A 23,374-nucleotide genomic window follows, 5' to 3' on the forward strand; every position below is an offset into this window, starting at 1 on the left:
TTTATGTAAACAAAAGAATTGCATTGAAATCTAAATAGTCTTCTTTACATTTTAATCCATTATTTTATTAATTTTACGATGGATCCGCCATTGAACTGATTACAAATAGGCGATCCTACGCCATTGGTGGTTCATTTTCTCCGGCGGACAATCGACTTGCACGATAACGATGACGATGACGGCACTACCAGATCGGCATCTTCATGGCTTTGGGCGCCTGAGTAGAGTCATAAATAGAAAAAAAGAAGATAAAATGTTTCTTTTAAAATACGTTTTTTTTTTGTGAAAAAGACAAGCGTTTCTTTTTTCAAAATTTTGCTTTTTTCAGATATTTAATATCTTTATATTTTGATTATAACAAATTAATTGTTTATTATTTTTGATTTTTTAGATGATAAATTTAAACTAATCATTACTTTTTTAAATGTAGATCACATTCCAATTGGCTATACAGTTATGTAATTATTTAGGTTATTATTAGGTTATTATATAAAAAATAAATATAAAAGAAACTAATTTATTTTGTTTAAATTTAAACATGTTTTTCTTCAATGTTTATTTTCTATTTAAAAAAAAAACAGTGTCTATTATTTCCGATTTTTGTATCTCTAATTTCAAATGTTATTTGATACATTAATTAAATAATTATCATAAAATATAGATAATCAGAACAATTATACACATATTTAAAACATAAAAATATTAAAAATATAAAAATTTTATATGAGGTGTATAATTATAATTATATTATACGTATAATTATATTAGTTATAATTGTATATATTTCTACATAAAAAATTTTATTCTATAAAAATGAGAAATTTATTTTTCTAATGTATTTCTCTCGATTTAATCTTTGAGAACGATTTTTCAAGCTTCGTTTTTTCTCGACACATCGCAATAATAATAAGAAAGTGATATATATGAAACTCGATTTTTAATACGGCGAATTTTTTTTCTATTTTTGTAATTTCTTTAAAAGTTCCAAATACCTCAAATTTTTTTCTCTATCATGGGCCCAGGAAAGGCCTATATTGATATACATCACTGTACCAGTTCGTCGAGCGCGGTCGAGGAACAGGTCGCGACGTCGCGGCCTCCCAGTCTTCGGTGCTCCGTTCACCAGTCGTTGTCGGATCCGTCTCTTTGGGTCCTCTGACATTTCGAGGATGTGCAAACTTTAGTGCGCAAAAATTCGTCGTCCAAAAATCGAAAGAGTACGCGTACGCGTGTTCAGAAACCAGTGTAGGATCTCTCTCTAAGAATTATACTAGCTATTACGATCTTGAAGAGGACCCTGGGACCACGGTGTCTTTGGGCACCGCGGCGGGCTCCAGCCGGATGAGAGAGTCGTGAGAAAACTTGATATACCAATAATCAAATCAACACCAGTATCCAGAAAAATTAATTGCTGATGATAAATGTGATATTGTTAATATTGAAATATAATAATCGGTTAATTTTAATTATGAAATTGTCATTATAAGATTGTTACTATTAAAATATATTGTGTTACATTTCGATATTGAGAAATAATTAACTGTGAAATGATAAATAGCTGTTCAAGAACCTAGAGAAAGTAGCGACGATCGTTGATTTGACGAGAGAGCTGTATGTCAGTGTACGCGATATGTCGAGAACTCGAGTAACATTTTCGCTTTTATTTTTTAACTAAACTCTACGATCGAATGGATATCGGTCGATATCAAGAAATATACTTATAACTCGTTCACTAGTGAAAGCGCAGTGATATATGTCAAAAAAATTGACAGGTAGAAAAAAATGCACAGGGAGAAAACAGAACTAGAGCGAATTTGCTTGGTTGATGAGAGGAATCATGGCATAAATAGATAAATAATATACATAGCGATAAAAACGATGATGTACGTAACGCAAGGATAGCCATTGATTTTATCAGCAATAATCAACGCTGACTAATCATCTGCGCTCGATATTGCGAGCCTAGAATATTGAATTGGATTTCTTTCTCTTCTCACAGTACCATCTTTGGGAAATCTATCATCATTTCCTTTAATGCGGAGTTATATGTAGAGATTGGATGGATGGTGTGTCGATTAAACAAGTGTATCTCCTAAATATTTGAGAGTGATCTTTGTGTGTGAATATCGAGACGTGTCGAATGGGATTTCTCGCAGATCATCATCGTCGTGGATCATCGATGTAGCGCGATGTCGGTCTGGTTGCCTGTCGTGGCGGCGACGCTGTGCCTCTGGATGAGCGCTGGTAAGTTCAATGCGAGTTCTTGTCGTACGCACCGGAGCAAAGAGAAATATATTTGTATATTGTTTTAGAATTGAATGATCTTGATATTGTTTGTGTAGAATTAAATTTAAAAAAATTAAATCTATATTGTGTGATTATTTTAATTAGTAGACTCAATTAATAAATAAAAAATGTACAAAAAATACATAAAAAATATTAGTCCTGGAACATTACAGTAAATATTGCTGAGAAAAAAAATCATTAACTTGACTAAATGCATTTAGTTACTTATCATTCCTTGAATTGAAATATTTAAGTATTTAAATAAAAAATGATAATCAATGATTTTTTTTCTCAGTATATAAATATTTCTGCGAAATGTTTTAGAAATGCTGCGAAAATCTCTGAGAATCTCGAAGCAAAAGAGATCTAATTTTGAAATAAATTAAAAAAAATTAAATCTCTATTGTATGTGATAATTTTAATTAATAGACTCAATTAATAAATATAAAGAATGTATAAAAAAATACTAGTTCTAGGAACATTGTAGTAAATATCTCCGTGAAATATGCAACGCTCTATAATCTCTAAGAAATCAGAGGATAGTAAGAAATTTCTAAAGCAGCTGTTGGGAAATCAGAGATTCAAAAAGCCAAGAATCTTTCACAAGTATTCCATGAAATCGAAGATATGTCGCCAAGAATATCCACAGCTTCCAACATGAAAAATATTCGTGGAATTTATAAACTATTTTTTTTATGATGATGCAATATAAATTCTGAAGCTAGAATGTTTACAATATATTTCAAACGAGATAATTTTGAAATTATTGCTTAACTATATGTTTTTTTCTAAATATAATTGTATAACATTGCGGTTTTTTTTGAGAGAAGAAATATATCTGAGATGAATTATACATATACTTTTTATATATTTTTTTCTAATATATCGCAGAGAAAGCCATATGCATTCGCATGTATAAAGATATTAGAGCAATCATTAGTGCATTATTTAAACAAGCGATGTATCTTTATCAGAAAGAGAAAGATAAAGATATTTTTTGTTATTGTACAAAATAGCGACTATTCGAAATGCGTAATTGTAGAATTACGTTCGGTACAGATCTTACATATTCCACAATGATTCCTTTCTCTACAAATCGACTATATGTATGCTATAATAAAAGTTACTTTGCTAAAACAAAACTTTTTTTGCAACAATAGTTTCATCAAGACTTTACACAGTAACTTATTTGTTATAATTTCAGTTTTTTGTAAATATTCATAAGAAATTTCAAATATAAATATTAAAAATCGTTTCATAAAGGCCTTATATTATATATATATATATATATATATATATATATATAAAATTTTTAAATAAACTATTTATTAATAATAAAATATATATATAACAATTATATTCGTTTATAATTAAACATTTGACTTATTATTGATATCATTGATAATGTTTTTCTAAAATATAAGCATATGATAAATATTTAAATTATTATAAATTTTTATTCTAAATTTACATAAATGTATAAAAATACATTAAACAATAATAAAATATTAGTAACAATTAAATATATCCCCTTGCTTTTTTTGAAAATAATTTCTGTTATATATTGCTGGCCATTAAAAAATTGCAACATTATACGTACATAAATTTTAATGGTTAACAGTGTATTATAAGTTTTTAAAAATTAATTTTTTATTAACATGATATCAAGGTTATAAATATGAACAAATTTAATATGTGAAATATCAAATATTGTCCTGTCGGTCAATCCCTAAGATGTCATTTATACATATATGTCAATATTCATGACCGTTCTCGATAGCAAGTGGTCAGGACTCTCTTTGAGCAAGTAGAAAGTCCATAATATCTTAAGAAAGTCTTGCAAAGGCCTTTCAAAGTCGGTCTTTTGTCAAATGCCTCTTCCACAACTCAGATAATTGCCGAAGAAACCCAGAGAGCAACCGATCATTCGTGCACGCGGTAACAGTTGCGACACGATTACGAGAATGTATGTTCGAGCGAAGAATGCAACAAGAAAAGGAGGATGACGGATGTTTTGCATGTAAACGAACATACCGACAATCGCTTGAACGCTAAAGATTTTAATTAGTCGAGTGAGCAAATAGTTGCAATTGAATCTCGTAATTGCAACTTAATTCCTGGCAGTGCGTCTTATAAGATGAATCTTATTACCATTTTAAATAAATCAAAGTCTGATAAAGTAAATTGCAATATCTTATCGATTATTTATTAAAGCAGATAGTAGAAATTATTTCGTGAAACGATATTTTTGTAAGAGATACTTTATATTTTTAGAAGAAAAGAAATTGCCATTATTCTTATTTATATGTATTAAAAATATATGTGTGTAAATATATATATTTACACAATTTATTTTATATTCTACTGGGAATAAACGATATACATACCGGATAATATAGGATAAATAAGATGCATTTTTGAGTTTGAAATCACGCATAAATATGTGTTGCATCTAGTCGATCGCATGTACATGCATCACGTTTGATATGATTAATCCTTCGAAGAATAATTAACTGCAGCCAGGAAGCATGTGGTTTTGCGAATAATTACAGCTACTTCGACAGGAGCTCTTCTTTCACGTTGAGGGCAATCATTAATGATTCAGCCATCTTTCTCGATAAAATGTAGCACTTTACAAATACATATAATTTTCTAAATTAATTTTTCTTTTCTAGTTTTAATTTTACTTTTTTATATTGATTAATTTCTAATTTATTTAGAATATTTAGTTCCTTAAATTCTCTTGTACCATAAAATTATCGCGAAATATTTGTACTTTATGAAATACCCTTTTAATATTAATGTTTTAAAAATTGATCTATTTTGATTTTAGCACTGGTCGGAATTTTTGAAGCTACGCGGCTTGAATATTTCAATATCATTCGAAAGTTCGTACAGCAGAACAGTAACAGTTCTTGCCACACACGCATAGTGTGTACAGCGGTAGCCACCGGAAAAATAAAGACGGACACAATCTACGCATGCCAGAAATACTGGTATTGGCCTCGCATAAACCTTCTCTTTGCATTCTTAGTAGGTGATACTATATAATAAATCTAGTTTTTTTATCATGATTTAATTTTCTTAGACAAAGAGATAATTTATTTTAAATAAACACACACAGTATTGTTGTAAGAATATATGTATATTTCTCTTCTTGCATTGTTTTTAATTTCGAAGATAGAGCGAATTGAATTTCTTTATGATATCCCACAATAGTATTCGTGAAAGAGTAAAACGGTACTAGGAAAGTCGAGGGAAATACGTGCAAATGTGCGAGGACAAACTTTTTTCTCAGCACGATAAAGCAGTGACACGATCGCAAACTCGTGAGACACAGGTATTAATATATGTTGCACCTGGCGGTCGCATAACCGGGACGCAGACACTCGACAAAAACTGACGGTCAACTGACTTCACAATAAGAGTTCGCCTTGGTTTAATCCTTTTCAAAGGCAAAGGCGAATGTCCGTATTTGAAACGGCTCGAGAAGTAACATATAAGTACGATTGATCGAACTCTTTGATTAATCGACTAATAATATTTCTTAAATGCAAGTAAATAAATTAACATCCAAATAAAATAATTATAATTAAAATAATTAAAATTTTTTTTTTAATTTTAGAGGGGGTAATATATGTATGTATAAATATATTTTATTTATATGTAATATTCATTGATATAATTAGAAGAGATATAGAGGGAGAATATATATATTTTTCATTTTTTAAGATTTTTTTATGAAAGTTTAAAAGACTTTTCACATGCATAAATTTTGAATAAGTTGCGTGAATTATTTTAGAGATTTTTTGAGAGATTTTGATGAAAAATATTGAATATGAGTTTTGCTTATCTTGCATTTAATACGTGATCTTTCATGAAAAAATAATAATTGCCGCAATTACTACTTATAATCTTTAACAAATAGTCAAATACATCAATAGCCAATTAAAAAGAATTAAATAAATTATTAAACTGTAAATAAAAAAATAAGTCATAGTTCAAAGAAGAAGAAGAGAAATGGAAGTAAGTGATGTTTGTATGAAATTATCGGATCCGATACTTTTCGCGAGAGTATTAACAACGTCCAAGCTCAGAGACAGTCGTACAAATCGGGTCACCAGACATCGAGCAAGAACCCATACCTAACCTTCCCTGACACCAAGACTCGTCGACCATGTCGACGATGGAAGAACCAAACGCGTTTCCACTGACTCGTAGAATTTCTCGCAAATAGCGCGGTCTTCATGTTATTCTTCGCACGCGCATGAATATATTGCGATTTATTGGTCACGATATATTTTTTTACATCTAGCTTTTCTGCAATTTTGATTGCATTTTGATTTTCATGGAGAACAAGTTTTTTCGAAACAACTCGATTAGTCTTAATACAAAATAATATAAGCATGCATTCGAAGCAAACACTTGAGTCCCCAGTGAAAAAATATAAAATTATAATATATAAATATAAATCGTAGATAATAAAATCAATATACATAAGGTAGAATTTATCTGTAGATGAAAAATTCGAATTAAAAAAAATTGTTAATAAATTTATATTTATAAGATTTGTTTGTGCTTTTCAGGTCTAGCTTTTCTGCAATTCTGATTGCAGTGAAGAACAAGTTTTTTTTCGTTAAAAATTCTGATTAATCCTACAAAATAGCATAAACATGCATTCAAAAGCAAAAACTTGAATCCAATGAAAAAATATAAAATTATAATATATAAATATAAATTGTAGATAATAAAATCAATATAGATAAGGTAGAATTTATCTATAGATGAAAAATTCAAATTAAAAAAAATTAATAAATAAGTTAATAAATTTGATAAAAATTAATAAATAAGTTAATAAATTTTATTACATTTTGATTGAAATTTTTCTTGAATATTATATATTAAATAATAATAATTGAATATTATATCGATAACATTATTTTTTAATTGTTAGATTTATAACATTATTTTTTAATGTACAGACTTATTCGAGCGTAAATACGTTTTTAATAATTCTGGTTCAATGCACACACAAAAATTTCTTTATCAAAGCGGATGCAAATGCAGCATATTATTATGCGGTCATAATACTGTCTCATGCGAGCAATTCTTTTCACCAGATAAACAAGTCCTAAACAAGTTCTTCGACACTATTGCGTTCGTTCGTGCACTTATATCGACGATTGTATTAAAAATCCGCTTGTGTCATAAACGACGAGTGTTGTAAGCAACACTCATTTCATTCTCATCGCGATTATCTCGATAACAAATACAGAACATGTCGGTATAATATAATTATTTCTTTAAGTTTAAAACCTAAATAGTTTAGAATCGAATTTTTAATTTTATAATTTAATGATTATCGAGCAGTTGGCAGAAAATGAGATTTTGATTAAGAAGAAGTCGATTTTTAAATTTATAAAAGAATATGCTATAAAAAATATGTCTGACTTTTAATTGAGATATTTATTTATCGCAAATTGCAAAGACATTTTATGATCTAATTGAACAAAGAATGACTAGTCTTCTAATAATTCTTTTTACAAGAATTTTCTTAAAAACTGGTGTATCGAATAGAATTAATAAAAATTTTATGCAATGGCCATTGTAATAATTATTTGCATAAATGAATTGTTGATGTTAACACAGGAATTTGCATAACCTGTCAGCCTCTATTTTTAGCTAAGATTGCAATTAAACTGCGTGCGATTGGACAGTGTTTTCAGAATTTCAGTCATGATAAAAAGAAAAATATAAAATGTCCAAATCGAGTAGAAAAATTATAACAGATTTATCAAGCACTTTTTAGCCGACCAATTTTTACGTTATTTATTTAAACAAATTTTAAATGGAAATATTCTCTTAAAAAATTACCTTAAATTTCTTAATCATATTCGAGAAAAATAAATTGCGAGATGTGAGATTGTACAATGTTTTTAGACTTTTCAGAGTCATGATAAAAAGAAAAATATAAAATGTCCAAATCGAGTAGAAAAATTATGACAGATTGATATTTTATCAAGTACTTTTCAGTCGACCAATTTTTACGTTACTTATTTAAACAAATTTTAAATGGAAATATTCTCTTAATTACTTTAAATTTCTTAATCATGTTCGAGGAAAATAAACTGCGAGACGATCGAGGACTCTTCACTCTAGAACCAGATAGTTTCCGTCTTTAAGATTAAATCATGGATTCTGTTTCTCTTATTTCGTGATAATCCTGAGGAGGAGAAGTCTCGAATCTTCTCGAGAGTATTACGTAAAGATCGTTAAAACGCGACTCGCTCGATTTTTCGACTCTCAAAGGCGTCGGTCGCGCATGAAAGTGAAGCGTCACGCCGAAGAATATTTAAGGACCGACGATGACCTCACCATGTGAAGTGAAAGTTCCTTCGGGTTGCTTCGATTCGACTCTCGGTTCCACGCGGCCGAGATGACGGGAACAAAAAGAGATGCACGGCCTCTTTCAGCACCTACAGTATCCGGAAATATGCGTGTCCCAATGACGTCATGACCTTGGTTGCGTACTTTCCGAAATCTTTGATCTGTAACTTTCGTTTCTGTATACATACTTTTACAGAAAATTGATGGCAGAGTGGTTGGTAGTAACTAGTAATCAGATTTTTATCATTTTATTTCTTTTTACTTTTACTTTAGTAATAATTATAATAAAATATATTTCTTTGAAACAGATATATAGAAAAAAAGTTGATGGTAAAAAATTAAGTATAGTAACTGATGATTAGGTTTTTATTTAATTCCTTTCTAGTTTAAGAAATGTAAAAAAATTATTTTTTTTCTAAAATATTGTTTTTTTAAATTTCTTTTCTATTTCTTAATTGTTGTCTATTTTAATTTTTTTTCATCCAGGAAAAAATTCTTATATTTTTTGGTTTATCTCTTTTTGAAAGTAATTTTAATGAATTAATGAAATTTTTACAACAAATACGACGATGATGATAATTTGGATAATTTTCAATTAAAAATATGTCATAAAAATTTTTATTATACATCTAACTAAAAATTATCTTAATTATGTTATGTTTAAATTATTTTAATCACAAAAATCTTATCAATCCGTTAAAATTAAAAAAAAAATTGAAAATATAAAAACTTCAGTTTTTTTATTATATTAAAAAAATTACTAAAGTACATTTTTAAAAGTTACAAATTGGGTTTGTGGATAAAGATAAATAAAGATTATAATAAAGACAATTTATTCAAATGCAATTTTGATTTGTTTTGGAGAATTTATTATGGATATTAACTTGCAATAATCAAAATATAAAGACGTTATATATCTGAAAAAAACTTTGAAAAAAGCTTTAAAAAAAACGAGGCTTATTTTCTTATAAAATTATATTTATACATTATATTTTATTTAAAAAAATATTTTATTTTATTTTTTATTTATTATATTTTTTTCAATTTTTAATAATAATTATAATAAAATATATTTCTCTAAAAAAATATATATAAGAAGTAATTAATAAGAGAATATCATTAAAGAGCACTTCTGAGATTGATGATAAATCGACTTCAAGAACTGTCTGAACGATCGTTCTTGGAACGGATCTAAAGTATTTGAAAGGCAAGAAGGAAAGAGCGCGCCTGGATATAATGAGAAAACATCGCCGACTCGACTTTGCAATCCATCGCGATCAACGACGGAAATCGAGTGGTTCACTTTCAGATCCTGTTGCACGTCTCGCATTATTTTATCGCTGCACCATTCGCCGTGAGTCACTCAAAAACTGCACCTGCCCTCTCATAGTATTTTGGAAAAAATCCTTTTATCCTTGTATAAAATAAATAAAAGCGTATTTTTCAAAATTTTAAAAATAATTAATTAAATTATTTACTTCTAAACCAAATAATTAATAAATCATTAATTTCTACGATCATCGTCTATGATTTTCTATCTAAATCGTGTAACAGCATCCGCCGAAAGGATACGCCTCAGCGTATAATGATGATGGCAATTTATCGGTGATATATGGGCGTTGAATCGATACATTGGCGCTGATTGACGATGGCAAATAATTACGAGTCCGTTGAGCTAATTTGCCGATCAACGATCGGCCGATCAATTTCTGAGCTTCACCCGTCCGATACACCTGTCTGTGCCGAAGCGAGAGCTCTCGCGAGAGAAAACGAGCTCTCGGAGCATAAATCACGGGCTTGGACTTTCTAGCCATTAACGACAGCTCTAGCGATGAGTGCTACCGCCTGCCATCGGCGATGTTCCCGATGTTGTTCTATTCGTCTCGAAGAGAGACGAGCTTTAACATTTCGCGGTTTAACTAAATGTTCTACTCTCGCAGCGTCGATTATTGAACGCACGGTGATTTATTGAAGTGCCATCAGAAATCTTTAATACATCGAGTAGCTCGAACATGCTAAAATTAGCCACGCAAAATGACCTATTCTCTTAAGATTGCAGTCAATAAGAATCGATTTCTTGAATTTGACATTTAAAAAATCTTCAGAAACAGTTAATTACGTTAAATGAATAACTTGAAGACTAGTGGGTTCTGATAGAAATGAACAGTAGAAATGATGTTAACCATACGATAGAAAATAAGTAATGAAAAAATAAATTTTACAAGCTCTGTCGTTTATCAAAGTGAATTTTTTGGTTTCCCAGAATTTTCGTTCGAAAAATAGAAAAAAATAAAACATGCAAAAAAGGCATATTAAGACTTACTTTACATCGATCATTTGATGTTCGCATCACGTGGCATATTTGAGTTGATCAACCAATGACCAATTACAAGCCAATTTATTAGTTATTTCCTATTTGATACACATATTAAACGTTTGGTACTAGGCTAACGTCATGGACAAAAAGATGACGTCTTCTCTTATGTCATCTTTGATGGCGTTTTTTTCATTGTCAATGACAATTGTGTTATATGATAATCTCTTATCTGTAAATTTCATGATTCCCTTATTCTAAAATAACAATCTTTTTTTTTAATCCGAATTAACTGTAATTCTTTCCGCAAAATTAACCGTACGGTTGATATTTCAAATTAAAATCGCTCTTGCAGAAACGAGACACTTTTTATCTCGCCTTACACAAAGAATAATTATATTGACTTGTTCTCAAGGATCATTGTGAAAGGAGATTGAAATTCTATCTACTTTTCTGCCTAGAATCTCATTCGAAGTTTTTGTCACCTCGATGGTAATGAATTTTCGAATTGTAAAGAATGAGTCCTTTTCTTAGGATTTTAAGATATGTCGATCTCTATTTTAAATAAAAAATATATGCATTAAAAGGAGTCATTTTTCCATCTTACAAAAGGAAAATTCTGAAAGAAAAATTGTGAAAATTTTGAAATTGCTTCCTTCATACTTTATGCTTTTACCCTAGTGATGGGGTAAGTTTCTCTTTAATTAAAGTGGAGTTTCTCTAGAAAGTAATTAAACCAATCGGTACAATTTAATTACAAATCTTCCTTCAGAATTAAATCAATTATACAAATATAATTATATACAAATGTTCCTTCGAAATTAAACCAATTGGTATAATCTAATTAGAAATCTTCCTTCAGAATTTTAATCAGATTTTTCACAAATTTATATATGTATATTTCACCTGATTTTTATAAATTCTCCGATAACGCATGGAATTTATTTTAATTAATTTTTTTAACAATTTAATATTGATTCTTTGTTCTTTAGCATTTTAATTACGTTAAATTTTGTAGAAGCAAAGTACTTTCCATTCCATTTTTTTCAAGATAATCGCTCAAGGATCATTGTGAAAGGCCTGAGAGACTCCACCTGCCTCTTTCGAGAGAGCAAATCCCCCTCATCCCCGCGGGGAGAACACAGTGGAGTTTCCTTTAATCGGTCATTCTCGAAGTAGGACAACTCGCAGCCGGTAATTCCAGCGCACCAAGATTTCAATGTCCAAGGGACAGTGCCATGGTTTACATCAACGAGGCAGTATTGGTATTCCGTTAACGCTATCTGTCAATATCGCGTTAATGTAATACGTCAATATTGATGGAATAACAGTAACCGCAAGTTGATGGGGTACCAACGTTAACTGTCGATCATTAAAATCGCATCTATTCATCGAATGACTTTTTCGATCATTCAAGATACTCACAATTCCAACGGACGCATCGCTTATCATTCGATACGATATCGGTGAAAAGGATTCTCTGATTCTTCTCTCGACGAGCATACACATACATATATGTTCGCGCGGACACGCAAATGGACAAGACGAGCCGTGTTCGATCGCACTTTCATCGTCCCACTTTCTCCGTGTTGCTTCGTGGGACGCATCGCCGGACTGACCACACTCTTCTCCTCGCAAGGGGATCTTTCGTAACCTCTGCGGCACCCTTTCGTCCTCGTCGATCGTCAAACGTTAAAAGTAGAAAACGTCGCCGACGAAACGTTTTCCGAGAAAGTCCGGGAACCGCATCCGTCTTAGACACGTCACCGCATATATCCGAAGGATAACGACCCGTAGGGAAACCTGCTGTCGGACAATTTGGGAAAGTCCCAATCGTAATTGTGATCGCTTGTATTGGAGAGTGCCCTTTATGTAATCTCGCATACTTTTCTCCCTTTTTTATAATTATGCATAGATTTTTTTATTTATAAATTTATAGATTTTATAGGTTTTGTAAATTTTGTAGATTTTATTTATAGATTTTTTTTATTTATATTTTATTAATTACATTTCTTTATAATTATAATTATATCCTTTTCTTTTTTTCTTTCCGTTCGACATCGTAATTTTAATAATATATTTTCTAAATATTTTTTCACTCTCTCCTTCTGAAAATATTGCGCAGAAAATTATTTTTATACCGCAACTTCTTACAATGATTAAAAAATAAAAAAAATTTTACGAGATTTGTTAATAATTTATAAATTCTATCAATTAGAGTAAAGTTGATTTAAAATAAATTTAACGGTAAATCTTATATCAAAAATATGAAAATAGACTTTAAAAGAGATAATTCGTTATTATAAATTTATGATTGAAAAATAAAGAAAATTTTGTACGAGATTTGCTAATAATTTACAAATTCCATCAAAGTAAAATTTATAGAAATTTAAAAATCCTATCGGAATAACGTTGATTTAAAATAAATTTAACGAATGATCCTATATATCAATATAAAAATCGACTTGAAATTTGTCAGAATAGATAATTCGTTTTTATAAATTTCATTATTGAAAAATAAAGAAAATTTTGCGACATTTGCTAATGAATTGCAAATTCTATCAAAATAAAGTTTATTTAAAATAAATTGAACGATGAATTATTTTATATCAATATAAAAATCGACTTCAAATTTATCGGAAAAAACAATTTATCATTATAAATTCATGAAAAGCAAAGAAAATTTTTGCAAGATTTGCTAATTATAAATCTAATTGCTAATTATATCAAACTTATTAATTACGATCTTTTATTTACATCGCAGCATTTTCCACTTTTAATTGCCTTTTAGCATTGCATGAATATTCGATTAAATAAAGGAATGAACTGTATCAAGAAATTAGTCATTCTGCAACAATGTGACCGCAGTTTTACGGTACTATTCCACGTCATCTTGTTAATAAACGCTTATTCACGAGCGGTCGATGGAATTTTTATTTTCATCCGAACGTGACACGATTGACATTGATACGAATACGCCTTACAATGCGCGCCCGTCTTCATCTCAAACGCATTATAGCGGTATCGAAGTCACTGCACCGTGAGACTACAGTTACTATGTGCGCTATATTCTCATGAATAATCGCCACGATTACGACGATGGGTAAAGGGTGAGAAGAGTGCGAAATGAAGCCGGCTGTGCCATTATGAAGATCGTCACGCTTACGTCGCTCTTCGCGAAAACACTTCCCAACAGAAGCTCATTCACTTGAGAACGGTTATTACATCGAAAACAGTCATTTAATTGTAATCTCTTTCTTTCTCACATTGCGAAGTTTGGGATGCATCACAAGAAGAGTTTTAAGCAATAATCCTAGCAACGATGGATTCCGAATCTTCTTTAATTCTGTTTTATTTAAAAAAAATATTCTGTTTATTTAAAGTTTTGTCTCATAAATTTCTTCGATTTAATTTTAAAAAACGTAAAGTTTCATTTTAATCCTTATATTAATAAGATTCTTGGGACATTCTGAAAGGTCGGATCTCGCGTGATGGGACGAGCAAAATTACAGACGCCAATCATATTTCGCGAGAAGAAAGCAAGGGGCATGCGAGAAAGGAAAACACTCGGAGTGAAATTAAATTCCGTTAATTGTTGCTCCGGAGAGAATCCGTGTGTGTGTGTATTTCAGTCGCGAATCCGAAGTAGATCTGAATTTTGAACGAATCGCGAGCGCGTTCTTGTTTGCACGATGCACTTTCTATTTCTAGTACACTGTATGCGCGCCTTTCGCGCCATATCAGATCGGCCGGCTGGTATCATAATTCGCTCTTCATCCCGGGACTTTCTATTCCGAGCATAACTCGTTGGTTTGATCATTCCTAGTAAGAAAAGGATCGTTGGTATGTAATTACCGTAAAATTACATGACGATTATTCGTCGGGGACGCGCAGTCAGCTGTGAAACGTCAAAAGGTTCAGTTACTCGTTTCTCTCACGCAACTGTACTTTGTAAAATAATACTTAAAACAACGCAAAAGTTAGGTAATTGTGCGATATGGAGAATGGAGGAAACTGTATAATTTTGAAATCCTTTAAATTTAGGTTGTATAATATTCTTGACAAGAGAAATAGAATAATCTTGACAATCTCTTAATTCTGGTATTGTTTTGTTAATTAATTAAAAATCTTGTTTTTCTCAAGTTTCAAGACATTTGTAAAAATATTATATTGGTATTGGAAATTTTTGAAAATTTAAATCTTGTGTTGATTTTGAATGGATTTTTATACAAAAAGTTCTCGTCTTGTATCATCTTTTTATTAATAATTTTTATCTAATTTTTAAAATAAATTATTTAAAATAATATTTAACATAATTTTTACAATATAATTTAAGATAATTATTTATATATATCATTTGCACGTTTATTTCCCAAAACATAATATATCTTCATTATCTTTACGAAAAGGCAATTCTCATACATAAAATGATGCAGACATACATGCATACAATTAGAGAACCGCATACATGTGCTGTTCGCAAAGTCATGTGTAGTTAAATAATTGCATAAAATTTTATATGTTTATTTTGTCTATTGTTTATTTTGTCTATTATATTAATTGTTTCTAAATTTGTCAATATAAATATTTTTATTTATTAAATAAGATTTTTTATAATATAATGATTTTATTCTCATCTAATATACAAATTTAATATTTGAGGTTTTATTTTCGCGTGGTACATGAATATTAGGATTTTAATCGCTTCCGGATTTTAATCGCTTAAATTTATATTCTTTATATTCTTTAATTGACTTGTTTACAAATTAATCAAACAATTAATTTACAAATATTTTAGCTTTTTTTTAAAATCTTGACGAGACCAATAATCTTGACAATCTTAGTCTTGGTATTGTCTTGGCAATTAATTAAAATTCTTGTCTTGATCTTGTTTCGAATTTTAAAACAAGACAAGACAAAAATCAAGACTAGTCTTGATATCTGCAGACCATGCAACCATATTTAAATTCTTTTTTCTCGTATCATGTTTTAAAGCAATACGATTAATTTCGGTAAAGGAAAATATATAATATGCGAATAATCTGTCGAGGAAATAATTTATACATTTATGAGAAAAAAATACAGCCGAAAATGTGCAGAACGAAATCTCGTGGAGGGTCACAGTCTACTTGGCGATATGAACTCGAAATCCAGGAAGGAATGCATATCAAGGCCGATCTCTCGGTACACGCACATTTCCACCCGCTGCTCTCTCTCATTATCGTTCGGTAAACCCGCGGCTAATTAGAGCTCGAGCTCTCGCCGCGTTCGCGTTCGAAACGCGCTTGCGAGGAATAGAAGCCGATTTGAACGGGATTTCAGTCGCGATGTCAACCTTCCGTGACGAGGAGCCATTTGATCACCGACGAACTGAATAATCTCGGTCTATTCTGTTTAATTCTAAATTAATATCTCAGTCGGAAATCGCAATCATTGTAATCATTAAAAAAATAAAATTATTAATATAATTAAAATCAATATAATTATTAAAATTATTAATATTAATATAATTGTTAAAATTAAAATTATTAAATTAACATAATTATTAAAATTAAAATTGTTAAATATTATTATAATTATTAGACAATCTTTTAGAGAACTTAAAACAGTAACGAGAAAAAAATAAAGAAGATTAAATACATGTGTATAAAAAAATATTATATTTAAAGATGTGCAAATATCAAATTGTAAAATCTCCGGTAAATCCAGTTTCAAAATTCTCCAAAATTCTTCTACCTGTAAAATGTACAGAAATTAAAATATCAAAATTTTAAAATCGCAAACCGCAATAACCAGCTGTATTTTACGTCTTCAGGGAGTCAGTTCAGTGACAATACACCGCCCACAATGTGGCTGAATCGGAACTGGAGGCTTCCGGACAACGAACCCGTAGGAAACATCGTGACCAGGGTTCGCGCCGAGGACAACGAGCAGGACACGCTGACCTTTGGTCTGGAACCGCTTGTGCACAATTACAATGGGGACGACAGTCCACCATCGCCGTTGCCCTTTTACATCGACAACAGCACCGGCACCGTCTTTCTCAACGAGACTCTCAAAGGAAGAGTGAGTTTGATATTATAAAAATTATATTTTATATTGAAATTTTTTTAGTATACATTTTAAAAAAAAGAGGTGTATCTTGGATATTTAAAATAAATAATTTTGGTGAAGAAATATAAAAAATAATATTTTTTTAATAAATAACGTAATGTTAGAGAATATATCTGATTAATTAAATAAATATTCTAAATTGTTGAATGTGATGGATCGAATAAATCGAATTTATTGGAAAAATCGTATTACATATAATGTGTTGTTTTCGATATTGGATGAAAGCAGCTTGTCTACATATACGGTGTTCGAATGTCGAGATGCTTGAATTACGCTTTTTGCTCATTCTTCTCTTTCCAGGGAGGCCAGAACCTGTTCCTCTATGTGACCGTTTCCGACGGTCAGCTCACGGCGAAGACCGAGGTTTACGTCAACATCATGAACGCATCGGCAGCGGATCAGGGAAACCCAAGGTGCGTGCTCACGCACACATACATTTGTAGCATTTTCGATAGCGTGTGTCCATATTAAAAAAAACTAACAATAAAAAGTTTGACATATTTAAATGCCAGCTTTTGGAAGAGATGTAACAAAATTTTCAGGATTATCGATTTAGATGTCAATTTTATTTTATCAATTTTAGAAATTAAATTTGTAAAATTATCAATCTTAGAAATTAAATTTGTAAAAAAATTTTCGATTTTTAAATATATAATTAGGGAATATATATAAAAGGAAATATATATAATATTTAACATTTTCCCCAAAATGATAACTATTTTTTAAATTTATATATATCGATGATATAATTATAGATGATATAATTATAGATAAAATTGATCTTATTTAAAATGCAATTTCTGGTGGCTTTCGATCATGCTGTGTTTATGATAAAAATATACGTCATTTTCGAGTTAACTTTTCGTGACATATATTCAGAATATTTATTAAATCTCGCAACCCCCCTATATTTATTACTTTGGAATTCTTTCGAGTTTTCGATGAATATTTAAATATTAAGAGAGGAAGAAAGAGAGAAATAAAGTGCACGTTATGTCTAATTAGTTCGAAATATTCTAATTTGGTATAAACTCACACACATTTAATTATTTATACAATTGTTTTTTTTCTACAAATTTGAAATTAATTTAAATTTATGTAAAATATAGCAATCTTAATGAAACATAATGAAATATAATAAATGTATATAATGAAATATATAATATATAAAATATATTAATATATCTCGATGAGAGAAAATTCTATTAAATTGAGAGTTTTACAAAATGGCATTTTTCCTTAAAAATTTTAAATGACAAGCAACAATACATGACCTTAAGGTAACACGACCGTGTGTAACCCAACCTGATTCGTTTCATTATTCATGCTCCACTTGGTTAACGATATCAGGGACGCATCGAAAAAAATTACAAAGTTGTAGAAAAGTATTTATATTGCAGAAAAATTACGGCTTCTTATGTAAAACGTATCAGAATACTGATTTCATAAAATTGACGAAACAAGTTTTCAGAAACGAAAAATATTAAGAAAACTAAATAAAAGTTACTAAAAACACTAACAACAAGTTTCAAAAGCACATGGTAATGTTATTATTGAATTTGAAACTTTCTATTTTATTCGATATCTTTTCCAATCAAAAATTTGTTATATTTAATCTCAAAAGAATTCTTTCCGTTTTATTTTTAACAGGATACCATTCCCATTCCCACCAAACCACGGTTCCGGCGGTCGAATAGGATCGCCCTACCTCACTTTACCAAATTTACCAAACTTCGCCTCACCCTTACCTCCTTTGCCGACAAAGCAGTATCTCGAAACCACGAAACTCGAATTGGAGAAGACGAAATTCAAGGAAAACAAGGATAACAACGTCAGCGACGGTACCATCACGGAAGAGGACGTCCAGGTGAACGAAGTGGAGAGTCCTGCATTGAGCTCGAAATCACCCACCCGTGCACCTTCCACCGCGCCACCTTCGCAGGACATGGCGATGACTCTGATACCAGTGGTAGCCGGATGTGCTCTCGTCGTGGGCCTCGGCATGGGCGTCTGGTCCGTGAAGAACAGATTCTGCGGTAGCCGCAAATCCAAGGCGGACACGGTACGCGAAATAAAATATATCTGAAAAGAAAGAAAAAAAAGATAATTTTTCCGTCTTAAAAAATATGCTAATAATCTTCATACATAAAATGTTTAATTAGGATTTTTAATGATCTACTGGGGTGCTTGAAATAGTGTTCGACGATTTTCAGAAAGAACAGGCGTCAGTTAGTGTCTCTAATCTATCCGACGACCCTTCTCTCATTCTGAAAAGGTGGCGAGGTCCAAAGGCTCGTAGCAATCGTTATCAACCGTGGGAGAAAGAATCTCAAGCAGGCATTCAGAATAAACAGGAGGATAAATGGGAGTTTCCCAGGCATAGACTGAAAGTAATGATCACCATATTCGATCATCGTTAATTCCCGCGTTCGATAATTAATTCTTGAATGTGTTATTAAACTCCCAAATAGAACAATTGACTGGCTAATTAAATATACTAATTTATTAGATATAAATAAGTTCTGAATAATTCAAGCAACATATAACTTGATTAATTAAATTAAATAATTATTTCTTTACCTTTTATTCTATTTTAATTCACTAATCAATTATTCTCAGGTTTTCAACATCCTTGGCGAGGGTTGCTTCGGCCAAGTATGGAAATGCGAGGCTCTAGAAATCGACGGTAAATCCGGTGCCACAATCGTAGCGGTGAAGACTCTGAAGGAGAATGCTACCGAACGTGAGCGGCTGGACCTTGCGCAAGAATTGCGGGTCATGAAGAATCTAGATCCTCATCCTAATGTGGTGCGACTTTTGGGATGTTGCACCGAGCGCGAACCCATGTTCGTCATCTTGGAATACGTAAGTGGTGGTAAACTTCAAAGCTTCCTCAGAGCCTCCAGAGAAGAAAGGAATCACGGAGGTGCAGGATTGACCTCCAGAGATCTCACTGGATTTGTGTATCAGGTAAGCAATCGGGAGTCCTGTATTTTGAACCTATGGTCAATTAATCTTTTGCCATTTTTTGCACACAGATCGCCAAGGGTATGGAGTATCTGGCGTCGAAAGGCATCATTCACAGAGACTTAGCCGCCAGGAACATCCTGATCGACGAGAATCGCGCGTGCAAAGTGGCGGACTTTGGCTTTGCCAGGGACGTGGCAGCCAATCAGATTTACGAGAGAAAATCCGAAGGCAGACTTCCGATCAGGTGGATGGCACCCGAGAGTCTGTATGACAATATATTCTCTGTCAAATCCGACATCTGGAGCTTTGGCGTGTTGATCTGGGAAATCGTGACTTTGGGATCGACCCCATATCCCGGACTAGCTGCCGCAGAAGTAAGAATATTTATAAAGTAATCTATACAAATTTTTCTAGAGAAAATTTTCAATTGCAGTTCTATATAAATTGAATTAAATTGAGATTAACTGAAAGCTATGTATTTGTAAAATTTAAAAAATTTAATTGACTAAAATTTAATTAATACTACAAAATAAAACCAGGTAAGGAAACATTAAATAATCTGATTGAAGGTAACATATAATTAGAAAGAAAAAAATAAAATGTAATTAACTAAAATAATTTCTAAAATAATAACTAAAAAATCACGATCAACCACATTTGTTTTATATTTTAAAATACTTATATTTTTGCAGGTGATGCGAAGGATTAAAGAGGGTTACAGATTGGACAGGCCTGAGCACTGTAAAAGAGAGCTCTATAACATCATGTATTATTGCTGGGACAAGGATCCAGCGTGCAGACCATCCTTTGCCGAACTTGTTAGTTTAACTGAAGGTCTACTGCTCGATGAAACAGACTATATCGAGCTCGATAGGTTTCCAGATCACTCGTATTACAATGTACTCAATCTCAGCGGAGAAAAATTGTGAGGTTTGTGATGATTGTGATCATTGTTTGGATTTTTGCTAATACATGATGCGTTCTTGCAATTATTATTATTATTTAATTGAACGGATCTATTGCATTATAATGAATTATGTAAAAGATTTCAAATTAAATTATTAAATTAAATTGAATAATTTAAAAAGTTTTTTATTCGATTATTAAATATTATTATGTAATTGATCGAAACGTAACACTGTATTTCGTAACGATGTGTCTTTAAGTTTGCTTTCATCAAAGGATGAGTTGAGATAGAATTTTAATATTTCCGCTTGTAAGACTGTTTGATCGTTTTGTTAAATACTCACGCGTGTGTACATATGACACGATTTTATACATTAAACTTACATGACATCAACGCGATGCAAATTACTCCTGGAAAAAATTCATGTGTATAATCAAATATAAATATATATGTGTGATTTATAATAATATAAAAATATAATAATTATATATATCTTTATTTGATTATAAATGAAATTTTTCTCCCGGGACGTTTAAATCGAAGGAAAATTTTTACAAATAAATACTTTAATCACTATTCATCCATATCGATATGAATTTGTATATATGTATCGAATTAAAACATTGTAAGTTATTGTATAATTCCTCTCCTTCTTGTAAGAATAAATAGATTTATGCATAATCTGACTTTTATATATACTAAAATATTACACTGGAATATTACACGGACGCTATTTATTTCCTTATGTTATATATTATTTAATAAATTGCAATTTTTTAAAATCTCAAATTTATAAAAAAGAATATCCTTTTAGATTATATAAAAATTTTGCTCCGAATTATGTTGCAATATTAGTCACGATCGGGTTGGAAAAAGAATTCGATAATATACGAAGCGTTTCACACACCACTACTTTATTATTCGAGTTCACCTCAAACCTCCCCACCTGGCAAATACCTTCGTTAAGGTAGAGAAACATCGAGGAAGAAAAAATTTTTTTTCTTTTTTATTTTATTTTTATTTTCTTTTAATACAGAGTTTCCAAACAGAAAATATAATATACATATAAAATATATATTACATAATTATAATATATGCAACGTAAATTACAATTAATTTGCAATTACATAAAAAACACATTACAAAATAAATTACAAATTAAATTAACTAACATAAAAAATATTAATATAAACATACTAATATAAACATATTAAATTATTAATTAACATAAAAATAATTACATTACAAATATATATATTACAAAATATATGACAAAATATAATACAAATTTAATATAAAATATAATTCAAAATTTAATACAAAATAATTTATTACATGGAATAATTTATTACACGAAAATGTCCAAAATATACGTATAATATAAAATTTAATAAAAATTTTTACATAGTCCAGACGAGACTAATCAGCGAAGATTAATTACGCGACATTTATTATTAATAATAGATATGCAATAATAGAATTTAATAAGTTTTATATAACGTAAATAATCGTGAACAAAAGAGTCATGAATAAAATTATTGATCGTTTCTTCGATTGTAAAAGAAAGTATTTGCATTACTGGCGCATTTTGTGTAGATTATCAAAGGAAATATTCAAAATGAAAAGATAGAATAAACTTCGAAATCAACAATTAAATTATTAAATAAATTGCGATTTAAAATTCGCGAAAAAACGCGAGATTAAATAAATCGATAATATTCGGAATATCCGATTGCGATATGTATAATTTTTATAATATAATAATCGAAGCTTCAATAGACATTATAATCGCGCGCGATATAATTATTATCACATAAATGTAAAGATATTTCGACAGACAATTTGATGTCTGTAATATTTACGAATATAGTACTCACTGTCATTTACGAATCTCTACAAGATAAATAGCGATTCGAATTCACGAGAAAACTCGACGAATAAATAAATCGATAATATGCGGAATATTTGATCGCAATACCTATAATTTTCATAATATAATAATCGAAGCTCTCTATAGACACGAGCGCGATATAATTATTGTCACGTAAATATAGAAAATCGAAGATGTTTCGAAAAACATTTGAGGTCTGTAATGTTTGCGAATATACAATTCACCGACCGATATATTTGCGAATTTTTATAAAATAAATCGCGATTCAAAATTCGCGATAAAACACGACGAATAAATAAATCGATAATATTCAAAATATTCAAATGCAGATACGCGAGTGACATACCGGTAATATCCGATAAAAAGAGGAGCGATCTTAAAAATGGAGAACGATTAACTTCTTGTTTCTACATCAGATTTCGCAAGATCAATCTGCGAAGAAAAGTTAAGTAATCCATTGAACGTCGGGAACTTCACTGTAGGAGGGAACGAATCCCGGATCTTC

At 30.5% G+C, this 23,374-nt stretch overlaps 1 protein-coding gene across 2 annotated transcripts; it reads left to right on the forward strand.

The window, feature by feature from the left end:
- The first annotated feature begins 1,093 nt into the window (after nucleotides 1-1,093).
- On the forward strand, nucleotides 1,094-21,648 carry Cad96ca (tyrosine kinase receptor Cad96Ca). 2 transcript variants are annotated; one of them, XM_083107070.1, is made up of 9 exons: nucleotides 1,094-1,352; nucleotides 2,000-2,244; nucleotides 16,803-17,053; nucleotides 17,402-17,514; nucleotides 18,752-19,163; nucleotides 19,315-19,491; nucleotides 19,721-20,071; nucleotides 20,140-20,445; nucleotides 20,764-21,648. In XM_083107070.1, exons 2-9 carry the CDS (start codon nucleotides 2,190-2,192, stop codon nucleotides 20,998-21,000), a joined length of 1,902 nt encoding a protein of 633 aa, XP_082963196.1. In that variant the 5' UTR covers nucleotides 1,094-1,352; nucleotides 2,000-2,189; the 3' UTR covers nucleotides 21,001-21,648. The 2 variants fall into 2 exon arrangements, with proteins under 2 accessions (XP_082963196.1, XP_082963195.1); XM_083107069.1 differs by having other exon boundaries at nucleotides 1,094-2,244.
- The last annotated feature ends 1,726 nt before the right edge of the window (nucleotides 21,649-23,374 follow it).

The sequence above is a fragment of the Camponotus vicinus genome, unplaced genomic scaffold (genome assembly GCF_025532165.1).
Source record: "Camponotus vicinus isolate PSW18456_S1 unplaced genomic scaffold, iyCamVici1.0 SCAF_8, whole genome shotgun sequence".
In the NCBI taxonomy this organism is placed as follows: Eukaryota; Metazoa; Arthropoda; class Insecta; order Hymenoptera; family Formicidae; genus Camponotus; species Camponotus vicinus.